This window comes from Ranitomeya imitator, chromosome 1, assembly GCF_032444005.1.
Source record: "Ranitomeya imitator isolate aRanImi1 chromosome 1, aRanImi1.pri, whole genome shotgun sequence".
Taxonomy (NCBI): Eukaryota; Metazoa; Chordata; class Amphibia; order Anura; family Dendrobatidae; genus Ranitomeya; species Ranitomeya imitator.
The window spans coordinates 229,483,978-229,508,744 of record NC_091282.1 but is presented as its reverse complement, the minus strand read 5'-3'; the positions used below and the strand labels follow the sequence as shown (position 1 = coordinate 229,508,744).

Below are 24,767 nucleotides of genomic sequence, written 5' to 3'. Positions count from 1 at the left end.
TTGTTCAATATTATAACCGTGCACTAGTGATGAGCGAGTAGTAAACTGCTCAGGGGCTCGGTACTCGAATCGAGCACGTTGGACTGCTTGGATGCTCGACTCAAGTACCAAGCATAATGTGAGTACGAGAATGAAGTAGTTGAGAATTTTTCTGGCAGACCGGGTTCTGTAGACCCAGATTATCTGTCAGACTGACTCTTTGTGAGCTATCTTCCTCTTTCCACATCTACATCAAGTAATCACCTACATCAACCAATCATATGTACACAGCCCCCTCCAGAGACCCAGTCACAGCAGCACAGAGGATGTCAGGAGAGCCAGCCATAGCAGCACAGAGGATGTCAGGAGAGCCAGCCACAGCAGCACAGAGGATGTCAGGAGAGCCAGCCATAGCAGCACAGAGGATGTCAGGAGAGCCAGCCATAGCAGCACAGAGGATGTCAGGAGAGCCAGCCATAGCAGCACAGAGGATGTCAGGAGAGCCAGCCATAGCAGCACAGAGGATGTCAGGAGAGCCAGCCATAGCAGCACAGAGGATGTCTGGAGAGCCAGCCATAGCAGCACAGAGGATGTCAGGAGAGCCAGCCATAGCAGCACAGAGGATGTCAGGAGAGCCAGCCACAGCAGCACAGAGGATGTCAGGAGAGCCAGCCATAGCAGCACAGAGGGTGTCAGGAGAGCCAGCCACAGCAGCACAGAGGGTGTCAGGAGAGCCAGCCACAGCAGCACAGAGGGTGTCAGGAGAGCCAGCCACAGCAGCACAGAGGGTGTCAGGAGAGCCAGCCACAGCAGCACAGAGGATGTCTCCAGAGTTCCTCTATGCTGCTGTTGCAGGCTCTTCAGACATCATCTGTGCTGCTGTGACTGGGTACAAATTATGTGCTGCGCGTGTTCCTAGCAAACAACATAGCAGTCTAAGTTAAGGGTTAATAATGTTTTAAAAAAAACAAAAATAGAAGTGTTAAAACATTATACACACAATTTACTCTTTGCATACTGGTTTAGTTATTCCGTTTTTGCACTTCTGTTAAAAAGGATTCTGTCACCAGGTTTTTGTCACCTAATCTTAGAGCAGCATAATGTAGATACGCAGACCCCGATTCCAGAAAAGTATCACTTTCAGGGCTGCTTGGTGTAGTTTTGATAAAATCACAGTTTTATCAGCAGGAGATTATCATTCGAGAACTAATAAACTTGCTGCCAGATAATCAACCATATTCGTGAGCAATGTATAACCCCATTCACACCAGTGATTCAGAGTTTTCTGTGTACACTGTATATGGGCAGAAAGCTGCCAGTGGTATGTTCAGGTTTGTACAGAGCTCAACAATCAGATAAGTGCTAGATCTGCAGCAGATAAAATAATGATGACAACAAGCAGCCCAGTAAGTTATATATCACTGGAATCATGGTCTCTGCTCTTATATTATGCTGCTTTCAAATGGAGTAGCAAAAACCCGGTGACAGTTTTTCTTTAAGTTGTCAAATTGGAGACACTTACACACTTGCAGCAATATAATAGGCAGGCTGATGTTGCATTAGTCACTTGAACCCTTGCCTTGTGCTGGATTTAAAAGTTTTACAGGTTTAGCTAGGTGTGGCTGGTAACAAATCTTGGAAAAGAACTTACATGCTATATTTGGATCCAATATAAAGTCAAACCAAAATGTGGCACTGGCATCATGCGAGTTAGCATGCGAGAAAAAAACTACCCATACATCAGCAAATAATGTGGGAGCCGCTATCAGCGGCACCTTCGACACTTCCGGCAGCAACATTATGAAACACAGCTTAAATTGGCCTACTGTGCCCCAGGTAAGGCTACTTTCACACTAGCGTCGTTCGACGCACGTCACAATGCGTCGTTTTGAAGAAAAAACGCATCCTGCAAAGTTGCCTGCAGGATGCGTTTTTTTCTCCATAGACTTTAATTAGCGACGCATTGCAACGGATTGCCACACGTTGCATCCGCCGTGCGATGGATGCGACGTGTTTTTGCAGTCTGTTTTTGCATATAATATTTCTTCCTATAATGTAGTTGCGAGCTTTAAGTAGGCTCACAACTACTGCATGGGCTAACTCCTGTATATCATATTGTCCTAGATATATGTATTTCCTCATCTAAGTTTACATTTGACACGCACTCATAAGTCTACATGTGATTTCATGAAATAGTTCATTTAAAAGTAATTAATGACAAGTCCACATGTCTTTTTTGTGTTTTCTCAAATTATTTTCTGGAGATCAGTAGCAGAAGACATAAAAATAAGAAGTTTCAAACAGATATGTGTTTGAAATAGCCATCAAATCTAAAAAAAAAAAATGTAGTTCAGTAATATTTGTTATGAATTTCCAGTAGAGAGCAGCAGCACTGTATATTCTAAAAATAGGCAGGATTTTTCATAACCTCCCCCGTCCTTACATGGCACTTGTGACCTAAAGCAACTTGGCATCTCAGCTTTGGAAATCCATCACAAGCTGTGCTAACGTGTCTGTCATTCTTCTCCTCACAGTGCTCGAAAGCGTCCAATCCCATATTACCGGCCTAGCCCATCGTCATCCAGCAGTGACAGCAGCACCCCTTCTTGGTATAGTCTAAGAAGCAGGTCCAGAAGTCGCAGTTACTTTAGAGACAGAAGCAGTCGCAGCAGAAGTCACAGCAGTAGAAGTCGCAGCAGAGACTGGACCAGAAGCTCACGGGAACACAGCAGAAGTCGCAGTAGAAGCTGGAGCCAAAGTTCTGACTCTTGTGATAGCATCAGACGCTGATACTCCTGCCTGGGTTTCCATGTTAATCATAAGAAGCTCTGCAGCACGGCTAATGAAATATTTATCTGAAACATCCATGTCCACTGGTATTCTTCTGATAATCATAGATGTGGCAAATTCCCTCTACAATACTAAGCAGAACTGTTCTGAGGCTCCATAGGAACACGTGTACCCTGTTACAAGCAGAGTCATCACCTGTCCTATCATTGTAACGTACTTATCACCAGTCTAAAACTTGAGGTCTTATTGACTCTTACACACTCCATTAATGGCAATCATCTGGTAAATCAGCGACTCAGAGGCTAAATATAAAGTCAGCTTACAGACACCACCAGGGCCACGAATGTCGATACCATGTGTAAGCATAAGATATTCCTTATAATGAAAATTGTTTTCTTTACAGTCACTTGTTTTCTTCTAGTAATGGCAGGATTTAAATATATCCATTTCCAGGCAAGTTGTACACTTCTGAAAGTTTGAAATGAGGTGTAATTTTTAGACATGGTACTTTATTGTGAGTATCCATCTGGGCTGCAATAATCCAGCATGTTCCCACAAACATGGTACAGATTGGCACTGTGCTGTCGCCCTCCCTGTTCTCTTTATTCCAACAGTAGCACAGTACAGTAGAACAATAATTCCTGTACCTTAATAAATAATCAAATTGAGGCTTAGCCAGCTTTGCACTTCAAAAGCCATTTGCGACATTATTTAATTACTTATTTATTATTATTGTTTTTATTTATATTAGGACAAGCATATAGAAATTCGAAATTGTGCGACTCCCTGCCTAAGGAGCTTACAATTTGTGCATTTTTCTCCAAGGTTATGGAAAGGTGCATAGAAATACACGGAGTCACATATAAAATTTGTGATATTTATGTTATATTTATATTTCGGGGGCTGCAGGACTGTCTCCCTAAATGAATAATTTGTGGTTTATGAGAAGAGTGTCATTGTTCCTTTAAAAAAAAGCTGTAATTTATGAATTGGGCACATTTCTCTCTAATTTGTACATGGCACGCAAAGTGTGGAATTTGTCATCTTTTGTCATATTTTGTTAAAGTCATTGTATTAATGTTAAGTTATTAATCATAATTATTAACGAGTGAACAAATGTACTGTCTGAGCCAGAAAACTGGAAAGTACAATCCAGTCTACCACCAACCACGTCATTGTACAGAACCTCCCAAAACACAGGAATTAGGGTTATTGAATAATTTTACTTACTGTAGGAAATTTTCACTGCGACGGACTGTCAGATAACTGATTTCTAAGTTGATGGAAGGGATCAACAAAATAAACCCAATAAGACAGGACATAGTTAATTGCTCTTTACTTTAACCCCTTCACGTCCTTTGACATACATGTAAGCTAAAAGTCATGTCCCTGCCATTGATGATGTAATCAGCCATCATTAGCTCCGCGGATGATAATCTGTTAAATCCTGCTGTCAGTCTCTGACAATGGAATATAACACACACCAACGGGGGGGGGGGGTTGTGCGTTATTTCACGCTCCCATCGGCACACCAGTGGGATGCTTGTGGGTCGCCATGACAGCCTTGCGTCTGCTGAAGACCCCTGTGCCTGTCATTACGATCTTCCTGTGAAAGCCAGCCCACTGCTACAGTATGTATAGCACAAGCGATAAGATGGTCACAGCTTCAAGACTAACAAATATAGTACAACGTGAGAAAAAAGTTTTAAAAAAATATCAAAAACATAAAAAAAAGTTTAAATCACCCCTCTTTTGCATCCTTGAAAATCCAAAAATAAATTTATCTGATCGGTAAACAGCGTAAAAGAAAAATAATCAAAACGCCAGAATTACGTTTTTATTGCCTTTGCAACATTGCTGTTGCAGTAGATCAAAACATCATGTCTGCCCCAAAATGCTATCAGTAAAACGTCTGCTCAGGAGGCAAAAAAATAAGCCCTAGATTCCAAAAAATGAAAATGTTATGGATCTCGGAAAACGGTGACACAAGCAAAAAATGTTTCACCACTTAAATAAAAAAAGAAAACTATAAATGTTTGGTACATGTGTACTTGTACTGACCTGGAGAATCATATTGCCTGGTCAGTTTTGCCGTATAGTGAACATGGTAAATTAAAAAAAAAAAACTATTGTGGAATTGCATTTTTCTTACAATTTCAACGCACTTGGAATTTTTTCCCCTCGTTACAGTGCATCACATGATAAAATTAATGTTAATGTAATTGAAAAGTAAAACTCGTCAAGCGAAAAAACAAGCCCTCATATGGCTTTATGGAGGGAAAAACAAAACAAAGTCATGGTTCTTGGTAGAAAAGGAGGAAAAGAATAAGGCCCCTTTCACACATCATTTTTTTGCCAACATTCGCAATCCGTCGAATTTTGAAAAAAAGGATCCGTCGCAGATTGTGAAAAAAATTGGAGCATGCTCAGTTAAAAAAAACGGAATCCTTTGCCGGATTCCATCATTTGATGGATCCGGCGCTATAGGCTTCCATTCTAGCAAAAGACAGCAGGCGACGGATCCATCGCTGTCCGTTTTTTGGACGGACAGAAAAAACTTTACTATGTCCGTTGTCTCCGGCCGCAGGACAAACAATTTTTTGACGGATCTGGCGAACGACGGATGAAACGTGAGACCATCGCAACCTGTCGCTAATACAAGTCTATAAGAAAAAAACGGATCCAGCGGCATCAGTCACCTGGATCCGTTTTTTTCAAAATTCGACGAATTGCGACTGATGGCAAAAAACTGATGTGTGAAAGGGGCCTAAAGAATAAAAATGAAAAAAAAAAAAACAACAGAAAAGTGCAAGGACGGGAAGGGGTTAATGTTTGTTTTAACATGTATTCTAGAAATAAGCAATTTTACAAATTCATTTGGCAGGAAGAAATTCTACTCAAAAAGGATATTTTACCCCAAAAGAATGGTTCCTCGTCTCAGCCATTTTTCTTCATAATTTATTAATCTGCACAGTTAATTTATGCTATAAAAGAAGCTTCACTTCTGGTGGATCCTACCTGAACATGTCAGGATCTGTAAACACAGTATCCAAACCTCCCGTCTGATCTATGTACTCATGACAAATATCGTATCTCATTTAGTCCCATTGGTGAAAAAAAACATGTATAGCCTAAAAATTTCATTTGGATTTCCAGGATGTAATACTACCCCAGTGGCAGCCAATGAAAAGTCTGGCCAAATGCAAACTCTAAATTCACAGTGGATTTGGTAACACAGGTCACATTTTCGCCGTTCCAGCTTTATTTAGAAAACTAGTTTTCTTAATAAGACAGCCCCATTAAGCCTAAGTATTGAAGTGCTGGCAGAGGCAAACTGAAGAAGATTTATCAGTATGTCGCAGCTTTAGGGTGAACGCCCATGCTACAGGTTTTGTTGCAGAAATTTCTGCAACTGAAAATAGTTTCTATTAATCTACATCAGTGGTCCCCAACCTTTCTGACCTTCAGAGCCACATTCAGCTCTGAAAGAGGGTCGCGAGCTACATCCAGTTCCTGTCCCCCCTTCACAGTAGTGGTAACCAAAGCCCCCAATTACGGGTGTAATGATAACCAAAGCTTTTCCACAGAAATCACCATGAAGCAGTATACCTAGATCCAAGGGTTCCCACCACACCCCACCACATTCAGCATTCTCCCATCACGCACTCCCAACACAGTCACATCCAGCTTCAAGCACCTCCTCTGACCGGTAGGATCATCCTGTATCTAGCATACCATACTTAAATTATCTCTAATTCCCCAAGACCAGTATATGTGCATCCAGATCTGCTCTTCTCTGCAGGGCTACTCACAAAGTTCACTATTTTGAGATGTTCTCTTCATACCAATTTACTAAATCTGGAACTAATGGACCAAGCTGGCAGACAGCCGCGAGCCACAATTCATGGGACCGCGAGCCACATGTGGCTCTCGAGCTACAGGTTGGGGACCCCTGATAATAATAATAATCTTTATTTATATAGCGCCAACATATTCCACAGCACTTTACAGTTTAACAGTTTCAAACACAACAGTCATAAGTAACAATGTTAACAATTCAATAATTAAAGCGAAATAAGACAACCCTGCTCGTGAGAGCTTACAATCTACAATGAGTTGGGGGAGATACAAAGCACAGGTGTGTATTTACAATGATGTATTTACAATGATGGTCCAGCCATCTTCAGGGGGTGGGGGATAGATGGAGATAGTGAATGGGCTACACACACACAAACATAAAATGACTTTGATTAGTGAACGGGGTAGGCCACTCTGAACAAATGTGTTTTGAGCAAGTGCCTAAAACTATGTAAATTGTGGATGGTTCTAATATCTTGGGGTAGAGCATTCCAGAAGATTGGCGCAGCACGGGAGAAGTCTTGGAGTCAGGAGTGGGAGGTACGGATTAGTGCAGAGGTTAGTAGAAAGTCATTTGCAGAGCGCAGCGGTCGGTTAGGCCGATAGACAGAAATGAGGGAGGAGATGTATGGGGGTGCCGCACTGTGGAGAGCTTTTTGGGTGAGGACAAGTACTTTGAATTGTATCCTGTAATGAATGGGTAGCCAGTGTAACGACTGGCAAAGAGCGGACGCGTCCGAGTAACAATTAGCTATATGGACAACCCTGGCTGCTGCATTAAGGATGGACTGGAGAGGGGAAAGTCGAGTGAGGGGGAGGCCAATTAATAGAGCGTTACAGTAGTCCAGGCGGGAGTGGATCAGGGCGACAGTGAGGGTTTTTGTTGTTTCCATGTGAGAAAAGGGCGGATTCTAGAGATGTTCTTTAGCGGCACGAGCGGGCAAGAGATTGATCTACATGATCTACATGAACTCATTGTATGAACATACCCTTAAACTGGCATCAGAGGATCTGACATAGATAACTTTCATCATAGCAACAATTTTTGTAGCTGCTAACAATGCCGATGCAACATTTAACAACCATGAGGCATGGCAATTATCAATATCTAAAGACAGAATGCACGTGGGGCAGGTCACACCCATTGCACATGTTCTACGTGTTTTCTAAAAAAAAAATGAAATTCATCTTTTTAAATAAAAACAGCCTTGGTTCTGCCATAGTTCGGGTAAATCTACCATTATGTGCTCTTTGAAAATCGCACAGAGCAAAGAACATTCATGCCTTCATGCCCTATCATTCCCCTTGTAGTTAATCTAAACATTCATCATCCTGACAGTGTACATGTTTATCAGCTCTGCCTTCAGTACAAGCACTAATTAATTAATGTTCTGTGACCTTGTATAAGTCTATTGTTCAGCTTAACTCTAACCAGAGCCATACTGAGCACAGGTCAATTATTGCATATGTCTGCTCTTTCCATCTTTTATCAACTTTAACTCTGTGCTGGCTGAGTTTACCCGGAAAGTATGAATTATTTACGATCCCTACATGCACAAAAAAACAAGTTGCAGCTGTAAGAGATGACCATTATTTTTTAATATTACCCCATAATCGTGATAGGGACTTTGAATATCAATCAAATAGACATCATTGTCATCTACATGATTCCTACTGCATAACTCCATTCATCGGATGTCATCACATCATAACACATTACCTTATGTGTTGCAATCCACACAGTATTCCTCAAAGCTGCTTTTAAAAATATGTTTCTTTATAATTACATGTTTTGCAAAATCAGAGTTAAAAATGAAATAAATAGATTGGCAATATATGGCATGTCGCACAAGTATAGTTACCTTCGTGTTGTAAAATTGGGTAGCTTTATGAAGGTATACCTTGGAAAGCTTTATTTTCTTACTTTGCGACATCCACTCCCTCAATTCGAAACATGCTTACTTCTCCATACCATTCTCTCACCCTTCAAAAAAAAAAAAATTCGATGTGAAAAATGTTGATGAATGTTCCCATATACAATGCCGTCCTCACATAATACAAAGTATCTGCTTTCTTTACTTGAATTTTCACTCAAGTGTATACGTTAAAATTGTGTAAATTGTCTATTCCATAGATATTTCAGTAATTTTGTTGATTTCACACTTACATTTGCCATGTAGACTGTTCCTTAAGTTGGCCATACACACCAGAAAGCCATGCGCTGTGTTTCCCAAATTCCCCATACACATGGAGTCTGAGTATGCATGTACCCTGAATGGAGGGGGAAGAGTAAGGCAATGCCAGGTAATTCAGGTGATCACTAATATCCAGATAGAGGAAATCGGCCAGGTGTAGGGAGGTGCCCATTCGCATTAGATGGTAGGTGAATCCCACTGAAATCAGCAGGACTAACTAACTACAATGCTCTTTGAGGCCTTTATAGTAAACATATTTTGTTATTTATCATCTCTGTTCACCAATAAGGTTAGCTGCAAAATAATACGATGTCAAATGCAAAGCTCTATTGTACCTGCCAAAGTATTGTTGTTCAAAAGGAACAAAGCAATGTTGAGTTAAAAAGGTTGTCCACTACTTTTACCTTGATGACTTATGCATGACATCCGTCAATCAGCTGTTATCGGTGAGGGCGGCAGTGGACGCCGGACGGAATTTCTCACTTGCCAAGCTGCTCCGTCTAGTCGTAGTAGCTGCCAAAGGGTGCTACACCATTGATTTGAATAGGAGGCGGATGTTCAGTACGAAGTCTGGTTACTACAAGTAGATGTGTGAGTAACTCCACTAGAGGCCCCTGCCGCTGACACCATTAACAACTGATCAGAGGGGGTGCCGGATGTCGGACTCCAGTCGATCAGACATTGATGACATGTTGATCTATTCTAAGGATAGGTCATCAATGAAAAAGTAGTGGACAACCTCTTTAAGAAATTAGTTTTCGTTTTAATGGCCTAGTGGTAACTATACCATTGAGGTTGGGCCCAACAGCAAATTTCTGTTCTCCACATGCAGCTTTATGATGCATTTTCTTAACTCAGTGTCAAAAGTGGATCATCAACCAAAGAAAATTACATTGTTTGGGAAGGATTCTACTTACCTGTTATTAATGCACCATTCCTTTTGGCTTTAAAGAGAACCTGTCAGCTGAAACATGCTGCTCAAACCATGGGTAGCATGTATGAGCCTTTGGCTGTACACTCTCAGCCATGTATGCTTGTCTCTGAAACACAGATTGAAAACGAGCCTCGCTATTGACTAGTCGTTCAGGCGGATATCCGGTGGCTGCTCCTCACCCGCTGACAGTGTCTGGCAAGCCTCTACCTATACATGCATGCAGGGTAGCGGCATTTCAGAGACAAACATACATGGCTGTGATCGTATGACGAGTGCCTGAAGGTTCCAGCAGCATGTGTCAGATAATAGGTTCCCTTTTAGAAAATCTGAATCATAGCACTACATCAAAATGGTCCATGGAAAGCATGGGAATCTTCAGTCCTAAAAGTGCGTTGATTTTGCATCTTTTAGCCACAATGACTCTGTATTGTCTTCTCACTGTTTTTCTGCATAATCACAAAACACTGCGCAGTGTGTGAATGCACCCCAAACTCATTTATGATCTAACTTCAAAGTTTCTAGTCCTGTATTAAATGATCAAGAGCTAAATCAAACAATGTTCTACAACTCTGGCTGCATTCACACACTTACTGCAGTTATCACGATTGACTGCACACTTTAATGTGATTGTTTAGTAGTTGTAAATAACTTCAGTGAGTGAAAAAATGATTCTATGTATGAGATTGCCTGAATTACTATAAAAAACAATAATCCTGGATTGTTTTGGGGTTAAGGGTGGCAGATCATATGTCTGAAGTGCTGACTGTTAGGAAGCCACTCTCCTTTGGCCAAAGTATTTAAAGGGAACCTGTCACCTGAATTTGGCGAGACCAGTTTTCGGTCATATGGCGGAGTTTTCAGGTGTTTGATTCACCCTTTCCTTACCCGCTGGCTGCATGCTGGCCGCAATTTTGGGATTCAAGTTCATTCTCTGTCCTCCATAGTACACGCCTGCGCAAGGCAATCTTGCCTTGCGCAGGCGTGTACTACGGAGGACAGAGAATGAACTTCAATCCAATATTGCGGCCAGCATGCAGCCAGCGGGTAAGGAAAGGGTGAATCAAACACCTGAAAACTCCGCCCATATGACCGAAAACCGGTCTCGCCAAATTCAGGTGACAGGTTCCCTTTAAAGAGAACCTGTCATCAGGATTGTAGACCTCATACTAATGGCATGTATATAAATGCAGTTTAATGCTGATTAAATCCTTACATTCCTTATAGACATTCTTTTGCCATTTTAAAGAAATCCGTGGTTGAAATTGTATGCTAATGATTCACTAGTGCATCGGGGCAGGACAATGCAATTGCAGCTCCCCTGCCTCTCTCTCTATTCAATGCCTGACAAGTGGCTCGTTTCAGTAACGTGTCTCCCCTACCCGATAGCTGTCAGTCATAGACAGGAGGCAGTTGTTGCGCAATGAATAGGGAGAGAGGCAGTAGAGGTGTAAGTGCACTGTCCCGCCTCGCTGCACTTGCAGGTCATTAGCATACAATTTCAACAAACTATGCCTCCAAAACAGTAAAATTGATTTCTATAAGTAGCGTAATGATTTAATGAGTATTAAAGTTCCTTTTCATACATGCCATTAGTTTGGCGTATAAACTCATGGTGAAAGGTTCCCCTTAATGCTAGGGCAATGATGTTACTTTGCAGAATTTATTCTGAATATTTGTTTTATTTATTTATTTATTAATTTATTTATTTATGCATTTAATGTGATAAATAATATTTTTCACACCCATATTATTCCTTAAAGTTGTGTTGCTCACTCTGGCTCAGAATAAGAAACAATTAGTAGTGGAGATTCAGATCCGCGCATATGATGGAATATTTGTTTCTGTTCCACATTGTATTATGGGGAAGAACTTTTCACACTTCCTGGGAGAATATAACAGAATCAATAGAATAATATGTTGTATTAAAAATTCCATCCAGTTCTGCTGAGAAATATAATGGATCTACTAGAAATGTAATGTAAAATCTGTCGGGGATGTAGTAGACTCTTACAAGGAAATGATGTAGGGCAGCCTTCTCTACTAGACCATTATTTTCTTTGACAATGTGTTACAATGTATCATTTGTATCTTTTATATGATATGCCTCCATGTTCCTGATGTTTTATTTATGCTGCTTTAAGATATTTATTGGATTTTTGTGGTATGTTTTTGTTCTTTGTATTTATTCATAATGATCTGGGTGAGAACCAACCTCTCCCTGATTGCTTCACACTTGAAATACACTGGTATTATTTATTTGCTTACCCATTGGCTGCTTTATATTTATGTGTTACCTTAGACAATGTACAGAATTAGTTTTGATGGTGGCTTAAGGGTCTCATGGATTTTCTTGTTTTATGCTACATTTTATGTTTACAGTTTGAATCCTGAATCTCAATAGTCCATTGTTCTAGATTCTCCACATGGCTCAAAGTAGGATATCTGTTATTTGACAAGAATGGCATCACAATAGCGGATTTTACAAATGACTGGGGGTCATGTCACACAATGGACTGGGTTAAAAGTTTCCAAATTTCCTATTTGTTTTTGCCAATTTTCATCCATTTTACTATGCTTACAAATGAAAAAGATGGATGAACAGTTTGGGACTTTGCTGTTATAAGGATTGGCCACTTTCTCTTTTTAGTGCAGCTTTCCTCAAAACTTCTGTCCATAAATGGCTGCTTGTGGAGGAGCATGCGATCAGACCTGTCCATTCGTAAGCGTGTGACATCATATGCATCTTCCCCTAAATAACTACATTTGCAAGAAGTGCATTTAAATTATGTGGTTTTATTGTATTTTCTTAGGAGTGTAAAATGTACAAGTGCAAAGAGCCTCATAGGCACTAATGTATGTGATTCTTCTAATGCTTGGTAATCATGTACAATGTTATTAATGTGTAGTGTATTGTGAAAGTATAGGGTTAGGTTTAAGACATAACATATAGTATAGGGCTTAGAAGTTAGATTCAAGAAAGGAAATATGCAATGGTGGGCATATTAGTTATAGGAGGTAGTGCACTGGTTTAGATAGCGTTATTATGTTTGGGACCAACCTAACATGGGGGTATGGTCATATAAAAAGATTATTTGGACATATAGATAGAGAAAGTGTTAGTAAAAGAAGCCCACCTTGTTCTGGCAGTCTGATAATGTCAGCAACTATCTTCAGCTGACATTCCTGTAAAATACGGGGCCTACTGCCCAGAATAGGCACTGGGAAGTGTGCCTTATTCCCTTCCAATAAGTGGATGCCAGATGAAGAAATGCGTGAGGGAGATGGTACAGGTCTTGTGAATACTACAGAGCCGGACAGAGTATTCCGAGTGCTGTAGGAGTCAGTAAGTGAAGGAAAAGCTCAGGCTGAACAAACGGAGAACGTAGAAACGTACTGTGCTTTGTCATCAATTGAACTTGGACTGTTAAGTAAAGTTAAACAGGTTGATAAAAAGAGATTGTCCCCTGATTTTGGTGCGGCTAATCCTGGACCAAAGGACATGGATGCAGCAGAGGTCTCTGGGCTGTGAGTGAGTACCCTGAATTGTACACAGCGTCACACTAAGGGACCGGAACACTGTTTCTTTGTGGGGTGCCAGGGTGTGGGAACGCCGCCCCTCGACCTGGACTACCTGTGCACCTTAAACATCTGTCACCTAAAATGGAAAAGCAGCTTTCCCATGTGAGATGTTGTACTATTGGTGGAGTCTTATGGACAGGTCTGGTCATATACTCCTTCACCAGCAGCCGTTTATATACAGAAGTTTTGGTGAGTTTTTGAGGAAAGCTGCACTAAAAAGAGAAAGTGGCCGACCTCTTTATGTTCAAACCTGCTTTGTAACAAATCTTTTTTTGTTAAGACTTTGAGAGCCTTGAAGTAGGTAATAATTAGATACTATATATTTATTTCTGTATTTATTGTAGTTGTTTATTTTTATGCTTTTCTTGTATTAAAATAATATTCAAGCAAGTGTCACATTTATTTGTTAAGCATATTTTATTATAATTAGAAATATATGTCATTTAAAAAAAAATGCCATTCTTGTCTAAGGGTCTCACCCTTATAGGAGCTCAGCTACTCAAAATAACACAGCCCCCAGACAAGAGCAAGGGTTTTTTCTACTTTCATATGACCCTTCTTAATAGATATCCATGGCAGAGCTTCATATGAACATTGATAGTTATGTAGGAGCATAACCATGCATTTACTATTAATGATGCATACCATCGCTACAAAGTACAATTACACTATAAAGAAAAAGGCAATTAAACCATGACGTATATGAACATCTCTTACTGTCATGCACCATTGCATGTCATATCCCAGTATCCGTGAGACAAGGCATTGATGATAAATCTCTCCTCGGTAATAAATGATTTCTGTACCTTACTCGTGTGCTCAGAGATACTGGACATTATGAACATCTCATTGATTTTCTTCACGTGCTGTTTTTATTTGTTACTATGTATGTTGCCTTTCTGGACCAATATAATTTTGCTATGCATTGTATATAAGGAGAGGTGAAAGGAGAGTATTTAATATTTATTTCATGTATTTATGGAATAGTGTTCAGGTACTTGTATAGGTTTATATTATGCGTATGAACAGATAGATCATGAAATCAACAACGATCCATTTACTTTCCCACCAGCTATAGAACAATTAGAGCTGAGGATTTATTAGGTCAGGCAAAGACGGCGTCTAATGATAAGTTACAACAAATAATTTTTGGTGAGTTTTCGCTGCTGCTTATTTTTGCTTTGCAGAAAATGCAGCTTATTACAGTTCCAGCAAAGAGGACGGGATTCATGGAACACTTAAATGCACTTTGCTTTTTTTTGTGCAGTGTAAGCTGACCTACGGTGTGTTTTCAAAATCTGCTACATGTCACTTCCTTTTGCCGGTATGCTGAGTTTTATGTGCGAATTTTCCCCATAAAATTCATATAAATCCATATGTAAAAAACACATATACATTTTTAGGGCGCTTGTGATATGGAATGGCACTTAAAATGACATTCCATATCCCAAATGCACTATAAAAGCACACGCAAAAAAACAAAAATCCAACAGAAAGCAGCTTTATTTAAAACATAACATACCAAAAAGAGACAAACACTGCAGCATAAAAAATGTAATAAAAACGTAATGGGAAAAAAAGTAACTGAATTTAGCTAATTGGTGCAGGAATTCAGCAGAAAATCTGCAACATCAAAAACTCACTAAATATTCAGCATGGAAACATTCTTAGGCCGGGGTCACACTTACGAGTGTGATGCAAGAAACTCACGTGAGTCTCTCGCATCAATCCCCGGCGCTGCCGTCGGCACTTGGGACCGGAGTGTGCCCCTGCATGTATTTCTATGCAGCTGAATGCTCCAGTCCCAAGTGCTGCCGACAGTGCCGGGAATTGATGCGAGAAACTCACGTGAGTTTCTCACATCACACTCGCAAGTGTGACATCGGCCTAACACTTTCACTCTCTGTTGCCCAAAATGAAAATGGTCAAGGATTATTAAAAGACCAAATCAGCTTAAATGTTCAAAAACAGCTCAGATAAAATCGATGATAAACAAGGAAAAATTATACCTAGGCTTTATTCTGAGTGTACTCACCACCACATTTTTCCCTAGCTTAGTAGAAAGCTAGTCTTAATAATCATCTTAGATGTTGTATAGGATAAAAAATAAAACATGGATGATTTCTTCCAAAAATAATGTTGCAAGAGTCCAATTGTTGCATGTAGAATTGCCATTCATTTGAAAGGAAGTGAGCTGCAATACGTAATGCAAGAAATGGGCGGTGTGACAATTTAAGAAAGCAGACATGCCATCCTAGTCCTGTACAACTTTAAAGAGTGTTTCCACTTTTGAATTACGTTGCCTAAAATGTTATGGAATTGAACAAATCCATATTTAACACTACAACTAAAGTTATGTATTTACTGGTTAAAGGGAACCTGAATTTGGCGGGACCGGTTTTCGGTGTTTGATTCACCCTTTCCTTACCCGCTGGCTGCATGCTGGCCGCAATATTGGATTGAAGTTCATTCTCTGTCCTCCGTAGTACATGCCTGCGCAAGGCAAGATTGAATCAAGGGTGAATCAAACACCCAAAAACTCTGCCCATATGACCAAAAACCGGTCCCGCCAAATTCAGGTGACAGGTTCCCTTTAAGGGTTCTGCTGCCCATTGGGATAATGTAGTTGTATAATAATAATATAGATGGATTGGATCCTATGTGCTGGCTATATCCTGTATGCTGTGGGACTTCACAATTCTTCAGTATAGTGAACAAATGTTCCTTCAGCTATTGGAGCTTTTATTTTTAATTTTGTGTCATTGTACAAAGCTAAAATCCATGTTGTGTTCTAAGACCTTCTGTAGTATTCCATTTGTTAATATGTCCACAGCACTGGAAATAAAGCATTCATATGATAAAGATTCCTTTTGTCTAATTTATTGCAGACCAATAAAATGGTGAATACAGAAATGTTTAACCCATTAATGCCCTATGACAGTTCAATGAAATACCAGGATGGAGCGGAGGTCCATCTGCTGCTGTTATCCATTTCAAAACTACACACAAGCTCCCATCGGTGCCCTGTGACACAATCACAGGGAATTAATAGGTTACCATAGAAGTGGGGCATGCTAAAGTACCCCATTGATGCCATTTTAGTACTCCTATGGAGCTCAGACACTTGCAGAGCTTCACACGAGACTGAGATTTTCACTATATACTGCAATGCTGTGATATTGCAGTATATAGCATGAGCAATCAGGAGATCACAGGTTTAAGCCTCCTTTCGGGACTCAAAAATGAGAGTGGAAAATGAAAATAAAAATGTCCCTATTAAAAATAAAGCTTTCAAAAAAAATAACAAGATAGACATGTAAAATAGATTCATTTTTAAAAGTCAGATATTTCAAAATATAAATTCAATTAACTTATATAGTAAACACTGCACACAGAAAAAGATCCAAAGTCCCGAATTGTGGATTTCCGGCAACATACTTCCCTAAAAATATGCAATAAGAAGTTATCAAAACATTGCGCCTACCTAAAAAGATTGTGAATAAAACCATCAGCATGGCACACAAAAAATAAGCTCCCACACAACTCCATCAACAAGAAAATAAAAGGTTATGGGTCTCAGAAAATGATGACAGAAACCAAACTTTTTTTACAAACTTCTAAAAAAATGTCACTGTCATGATTCCTCCCCTCCGCTTGTCATAGGCACAGTGAGTGATAGCAGAATAAAGACCATAACAGCAACCATAACTAAAAGTCTGCAAAAGGGGCCCTATACCTACAAGTGCTTCTTACTAAAATAGATTATCATCAAAAAGTTAATTTATTTAACTTCTTCAATACAAAAAGTGACATTCATATATTATATAGAGTCATAACACACAGAGTGATTCATTTCAAGTGTTTATTTCTGTTAATGTTTGATTATGGCTTGCAGCCAATGAAAACCCAAAAGTCATTATCTCAGTAAATTAGAAAATTTCATAACACCAGATTGAAATTGATTTTAAAATCCGAAATGCTACTGAAATATATGCTCAGTAAATGCACTCAATACTTGGGTTTTCTTTTGCATCAATTACTGCATCAATGCCGTGTGGCATGGAGGTGATCAACCTGTGGCACTGCTGAGGTGTTATAGAAGCCCAGGTTGCTTTGATAGCAGCCTTCAGCTTGTCTGAATTGTTGAATCTGGTGTCTCTCATGTTCCTCTTGACAACACCCCATAGTTTACATAGTAACATAGTAACATAGTAACATAGTTAGTAAGGCCGAAAAAAGACATTTGTCCATCCAGTTCAGCCTATATTCCATCATAATAAATCCCCAGATCTACGTCCTTCTACAGAACCTAATAATTGTATGATACAATATTGTTCTGCTCCAGGAAGACATCCAGGCCTCTCTTGAACCCCTCGACTGAGTTCGCCATCACCACCTCCTCAGGCAAGCAATTCCAGATTCTCACTGCCCTAACAGTAAAGAATCCTCTTCTATGTTGGTGGAAAAACCTTCTCTCCTCCAGACGCAAAGAATGCCCCCTTGTGCCCGTCACCTTCCTTGGTATAAACAGATCCTCAGCGAGATATTTGTATTGTCCCCTTATATACTTATACATGGTTATTAGATCGCCCCTCAGTCGTCTTTTTTCTAGACTAAATAATCCTAATTTCGCTAATCTATCTGGGTATTGTAGTTCTCCCATCCCCTTTATTAATTTTGTTGCCCTCCTTTGTACTCTCTCTAGTTCCATTATATCCTTCCTGAGCACCGGTGCCCAGAACTGGACACAGTACTCCATGTGCGGTCTAACTAGGGATTTGTACAGAGGCAGTATAATGCTCTCATCATGTGTATCCAGACCTCTTTTAATGCACCCCATGATCCTGTTTGCCTTGGCAGCTGCTGCCTGGCACTGGCTGCTCCAGGTAAGTTTATCATTAACTAGGATCCCTAAGTCCTTCTCCCTGTCAGATTTACCCAGTGGTTTCCCGTTCAGTGTGTAATGGTGATATTGATTCCTTCTTCCCATGTGTATAACCTTACATTTATCATTGTTAAACCTCATCTGCCACCTTTCAGCCCAAGTTTCCAACTTATCCAGATCCATCTGTAGCAGAATACTATCTTCTCTTGTATTAACTGCTTTACATAGTTTTGTATCATCTGCAAATATCGATATTTTACTGTGTAAACCTTCTACCAGATCATTAATGAATATGTTGAAGAGAACAGGTCCCAATACCGACCCCTGCGGTACCCCACTGGTCACAGCGACCCAGTTAGAGACTATACCATTTATAACCACCCTCTGCTTTCTATCACTAAGCCAGTTACTAACCCATTTACACACATTTTCCCCCAGACCAAGCATTCTCATTTTGTGTACCAACCTCTTGTGCGGCACGGTATCAAACGCTTTGGAAAAATCGAGATATACCACGTCCAATGACTCACCGTTGTCCAGCCTATAGCTTACCTCTTCATAAAAACTGATTAGATTGGTTTGACAGGAGCGATTTCTCATAAACCCATGCTGATATGGAGTTAAACAGTTATTCTCATTGAGATAATCCAGAATAACATCCCTCAGAAACCCTTCAAATATTTTACCAACAATAGAGGTTAGACTTACTGGCCTATAATTTCCAGGTTCACTTTTAGAGCCCTTTTTGAATATTGGCACCACATTTGCTATGCGCCAGTCCTGGGGAACAGACCCCGTCGCTATAGAGTCCCTAAAAATAAGAAATAATGGTTAATCTATTACATTACTTAGTTCTCTTAGTACTCGTGGGTGTATGCCATCCGGACCTGGAGATTTATCTATTTTAATCTTATTTAGCCGGTTTCGCACCTCTTCTTGGGTTAGATTGGTGACCCTTAATATAGGGTTTTCATTGTTTCTTGGGATTTCACCTAGCATTTCATTTTCCACCGTGAATACCGTGGAGAAGAAGGTGTTTAATATGTTAGCTTTTTCCTCGTCATCTACAACCATTCTTTCCTCACTATTTTTTAAGGGGCCTACATTTTCAGTTTTTATTCTTTTACTATTGATATAGTTGAAGAACAGTTTGGGATTAGTTTTACTCTCCTTAGCAATGTGCTTCTCTGTTTCCTTTTTGGCAGCTTTAATTAGTTTTTTAGATAAAGTATTTTTCTCCCTATAGTTTTTTAGAGCTTCAATGGTGCCATCCTGCTTTAGTAGTGCAAATGCTTTCTTTTTACTGTTAATTGCCTGTCTTACTTCTTTGTTTAGCCACATTGGGTTTTTCCTATTTCTAGTCCTTTTATTCCCACAAGGTATAAACCGCTTGCAGTGCCTATTTAGGATGTTCTTAAACATTTCCCATTTATTATCTGTATTCTTATTTCTGAGGATATTGTCCCAGTCTACCAGATTAAGGGCATCTCTAAGCTGGTCAAACTTTGCCTTCCTAAAGTTCAGTGTTTTTGTGACTCCCTGACAAGTCCCCCTAGTGAAAGACAGGTGAAACTGCACAATATTGTGGTCGCTATTTCCTAGATGCCCAACCACCTGCAGATTTGTTATTCTGTCAGGTCTATTAGATAGTATTAGGTCTAAAAGTGCTGCTCCTCTGGTTGGATTCTGCACCAATTGTGAAAGATATTTTTTCTTGGTTATTAGCAGAAACCTGTTGCCTTTATGGGTTTCACAGGTTTCTGTTTCCCAGTTAATATCCGGGTAGTTAAAGTCCCCCATAACCAGGACCTCATTATGGGTTGCAGCTTCATCTATCTGCTTTAGAAGTAGACTTTCCATGGTTTCTGCTATATTTGGGGGTTTGTAACAGACTCCAATGAGAATTTTGTTACCATTTTTCCCTCCATGAATTTCGACCCATATGGACTCGACATCCTCATTTCACTATGGAGTCAAGGTTAGTCAAGCTTGCTGGCCAATTAAGCACAGTAATGCTGTTGTTTTTAAACCAGGTACTGGTACTTTTGGCAGTGTGGACAGGTGCCAAGTCCTGCTGGAGAATGAAATTTCCATCTCCAAAAAGCTTGTCGTCAGAGGGAAGCATGAAGTGCTCTAAAACTTCCTGGTAGACGGCTGCGCTGCCTTTTGTCTTGATAAAACATAGTGGACCTACACCAGCAGATGACATGGCTCCCCAAACCATCACTGTTTGAGGAAACTTCACACTAGACCTCAAGCAGCTTGGATTGTGACCTCTCCACTCTTCCTCCTGACTCTGGGACTTTGATTTCCAACTTAAATGCAAAATGTACTTTCATCTGAAAACAACACCATGGACCACTCAGCATCAGTCCAGTTGTTTTTCTCCTTGGCCCAGGTAAGACGCTTCTGGCGTTGCGTATCGGTCATGAGTAGCTTGACACAAGGAATGCGACAATTGTAGCCCATGTCCTGGATATGTGTGTGTGTGGTGGCTCTTGAAGCAATGACTCCAGCAGCAGTCCACTCCTTGTGAACCTCCACCAAATTTTTGAATGGCTTCTTCTTAACAATCCTTTCAAGGCTGCAGTTATTCCGGTTGCATGTGCACCTTTTTTTTACCACATTTCTTCCTTCCACTTAACTTTCTATTAATATGCTTGGATACAGCACTCTGTGAACAGCCAGCTTCTTTAGCAATGACATTTTGTGGCTTACCGTCCTTGTGGAGTGTGTCAATGACTGTCTTCTGGACATCTGTCAAGTCAGCAGTATTCCCCATGATTTGGAGCCTACTAAAACAGACTAAGGGACCTTTTGAGATGCTTAGGAAGGTGTTTTTTGTTAATTATTCTAATTTACTGAGATAATGACTTTTGGGTTTTCATTGGCTGTAAGCCATAGTCATCAACATTAACAGAAATAAACACTTGAAATAGATCACTGTTCTGTCTTCATACAAGTTGATACGGGGTGTGATCCAACATACAGCATAAACCACTTCTGTCTTCCAAATAAGCAGACTGTTCTCTGTAGTCTATCTTGTTTATGTAACAACTCTGCTGGCATCACGTCATGGCCTCACATCTCTCACACAATCTTACCCACTGCTCCAGGTCATGATGTGGTTTCTGTTTCATGCCAGCTCCATGTTCTGTGTCTCTGCTCTCTGCATGCCTTATGGCTATGTGTATAGGGGGCCAGCGCCTGAACTCTCTGGTTCTTATAGGAATCAGGTGCATCTGTCTAATCAGTTCCTGACCAATTACCAAGAGGCCTCCTGTATATAGTGCAGCTCCACCCTGTGATCTGGGCCTGTGCAATGTGTTATCTCAGTTTGTTTCTTGCTTCTGAGTTTGCCAGGTCCTGCTCTGAGTTACTCCCTCTCTGGAGGCTTTTCTCTGTGCTATTGCCTTGATCTTGTAGTCCGCCCTCCAGGAGGCAGAATATCCTGGTCCCTGTGTATTTGTCCCTGTGTCTTGTTCCATTGCCTTGTCTGTATTTTGTCTTATCTCGGTCTCCTTGTCTGTGGCTTCCTTCCCTGCTGTGTCTTTCCTTGTGTTCTCAGTCTGCTTACACTCTGCACTCTTGTGGCTCTGCCTGCTCTGTATCTTGGTGGCTTTACCGCTGCTCCGCACTCCTGCGGTTCTGCTCCGTTCTACTCTGCTCCGCTCCCGTTGCTGCAGAAACCTTTTGCTGCAGTTCCTCTCTGCAATCCTTGCGGTTCCACTCTGCTTAGCTTCTGCAGTATCTCTTGCTGCAGCTTCTCTCCACATTCTTTGTGGCTCTGCTCAGCTTTTGTTGCTACGCTATCTCTTGCTGCTTTTCCACTCCTATCTGCAGTCTTGCACTCCTCTCCTGTGTGAACAGGTCCCAACCTGTTTCTTCATACCTCATTCCTTTCTGCTTGTTTCCTTTCCTGCACCTCCTGTGTGAACAGGTCCCTACCTGTTCCTTCATACTATATATCTGTACCTGCACCTCCTGTGTGAACAGGTCTCTACCTGTTCCTTCATATTTCATGTCTGTTCCTGCACCTCCAGTGTGAACAGGTCCCTACCTGTTCCTCCAAACTATATATCTGTGCCTGCACCTCCAGTGTGAACAGGTCCCTACCTGTTGCTCCAAACTATATTTCTCTACCTGCACCTCCAGTGTGAACAGGTCCCTACCTGTTCCTCCAAACTATATATCTGTGCCTGCACCTCCAGTGTGAACAGGTCCCTACCTGTTGCTCCAAACTATATTTCTCTACCTGCACCTCCAGTGTGAACAGGTCCCTACCTGTTCCTCCAAACTACATATCTGTACCTGCACCTCCTGTGTGAACAGGCCCCTACCTGTTCCTTCATATACCACATCGACCAGTCCTGTGTTCTCTGCCGTGCCTCCCAATCCTGTGTTCCTGCCAGTCCTGCCGTTCCTGCCCTGCCTTCCAGTCCTGTGTTCCTACTGTCCTAGCCAGTCCTGTGTTTCCTTGCGTGTCTCTGCCAGCACTGTGTTCTCTGCCATGTCTCTGCCAACCCTGTGTCTCAGCCGTGCCAGCCTACTCGTCAGAGTTTCAGCCGTGCACTTCTGCCAGTCCTGCCTAATGCCCGCACCAATCCTGGTGTTCCTGTCTCCCAAGTGGGATCAGCAGCCATAGCCAGACACCACCCTGGAGTAGCACCTGGCAGCTGCCTGCTGCACAAGCCTGACCTCACCATCAGAGGCTCCAGTGAAAACCCAGGCAGCTGTCATAGTCACGCCCCTTCCAGGGTAGTCTGGTTTGTGGCTCAGTGGGGCCACAAACCCCTCGAGCTCACGCCCACCAGTCAGGGCGTGAGCGTGACAGTTTATTTGTAACAGGTATTGAAAATGCGGTAAAACTATAAGAATACAAATGATATGGATAGGTATTGGGCCAAATAGTAGCACAGCTGATACTTTACAACTAACAACGGAAGTATACAGTATGATGCAACTTGTGTATATGACTACATATAATAAGTCTCTGATAATCACATTTCTTATGTACTGGCTGCTAAACAGTAATCGAATTCTGTACAACACTACATTGCAAGAACAGGGATAACAATCTTACCGGATAAACTTTACCAGGATGGCAACTAAATGAGGTAGTTCCAACACAGCAGATAAACACGTGTGTCTCAGGATGTACACAGAGAAAAAAGGGAGTTTCCCTATCCCATAATACCTTGGTGCAATCCCACAATGCAACACTCTAATTATTACTAAAAAACACAGGTTATAAATTTAACCATCCCTGGGTGGTGCTATAACACAGCAAAAACCAAAACACTAATAGTAGTGAACTTTTACTGCATGATTGGAACCATTCTGTCCTTGTTAAAATGGACAGAACACTCCCAGCTTGGCATCAACCAATGCCACCTACAGGCTCTTTTGGCGAGAACAGTAAGACAAGTTCCGCAACTGGTTTGAGGAATAGTCTACTCCTCCCGGACTTGCCAACTTTGACCTCAACCTTACGCACCCTCCCATCTTTGCTAGGGAATATTTTAGTGATGAGGCCTAGTGGCCACTCATTGCGGTGAGACTGGCTGTCTTTCATGAGAACAACATCGCCGGTTTTGATGTTTGGTTTGTCGGTCTGCCACTTCTTCCTGGGTTGTAAGGTTGAGAGATACTGCTTCCTCCATCTGTCCCAGAAGGTATTGGAGAGACTTTGTACTTGTCTCCATTGTCGTCTGTAGAGGTCCTTGTTGCTTAATTCTCCAGGTGGAGCGCTGAGAACGCTGGCTTTCTGAGTAAGTAACATGGCAGGAGTGAGAATGGTCGGATCCCCAGAGTCACTAGAAAGTGAAGTCAATGGTCTAGCATTAATGATGGTCGAAACTTCTGCCAAGAATGTGGTCAAACCTTCATGTGTGAGTCTTGCGCTACCTGATTGCAAGAAAATGGAGTCAAGGATTCTGTGTGCCATTCCTATCATCCTCTCCCAAGCACCTCCCATGTGAGAAGAGTGTGGCAGATTGAAAGTCCAGGTGCATCCCTGCTCATTCAAGTATCTTTCCACACTGGTGGTGTCTAGATTGCAAGGAATTTGAAGTTCTTTCACTGCTCCTACAAAGTTGGTACCTCGATCGGAGCGTATGTGCTTCACGGGGCCTCTGATGGCGATGAAACGTCGGAGTGCTTTTATGAACCCTGAAGTGTCCATGGACTCAATTACTTCGATGTGAACTGCTCTGATGGACATACAGGTGAACATAACCGCCCAGCGTTTGGCGTTGGCTTGGACTCTTCTAGTGTGACGTGGAACCACAGACCATGGCCCGAATACATTGAGTCCAATGTTGGTAAAGGGAGGTTCTGTACTAAGTCTGTCCGATGGGAGATTGGCCATCTTCGGCTTTTGAGTCACGCCACAGAGTTTGCGACAAATTACACAATTGTAAATGAGTTTATTCACACATCTCTTTGCTCCATCTATCCATAGTACAGCAGTATGTAGATTTCCTTCGGTGAACAGTCGGCCCTGAGGTTTCACCAAAACGTGGGGAGTCGTGACATGATGATGTCC

At 41.2% G+C, this 24,767-nt stretch overlaps 1 protein-coding gene across 1 annotated transcript in view; it reads left to right on the top strand.

The window, feature by feature from the left end:
- Positions 1-10,582, top strand: part of SRRM4 (serine/arginine repetitive matrix 4) — a 256,446-nt gene extending 245,864 nt beyond the window's left edge. The window contains exon 13 of the mRNA XM_069754474.1: positions 2,514-10,582. Coding sequence (XP_069610575.1) covers positions 2,514-2,769 — 256 coding nt within the window. The 3' untranslated portion in view covers positions 2,770-10,582. The remainder of the gene's footprint in view (positions 1-2,513) is intronic.
- The last annotated feature ends 14,185 nt before the right edge of the window (positions 10,583-24,767 follow it).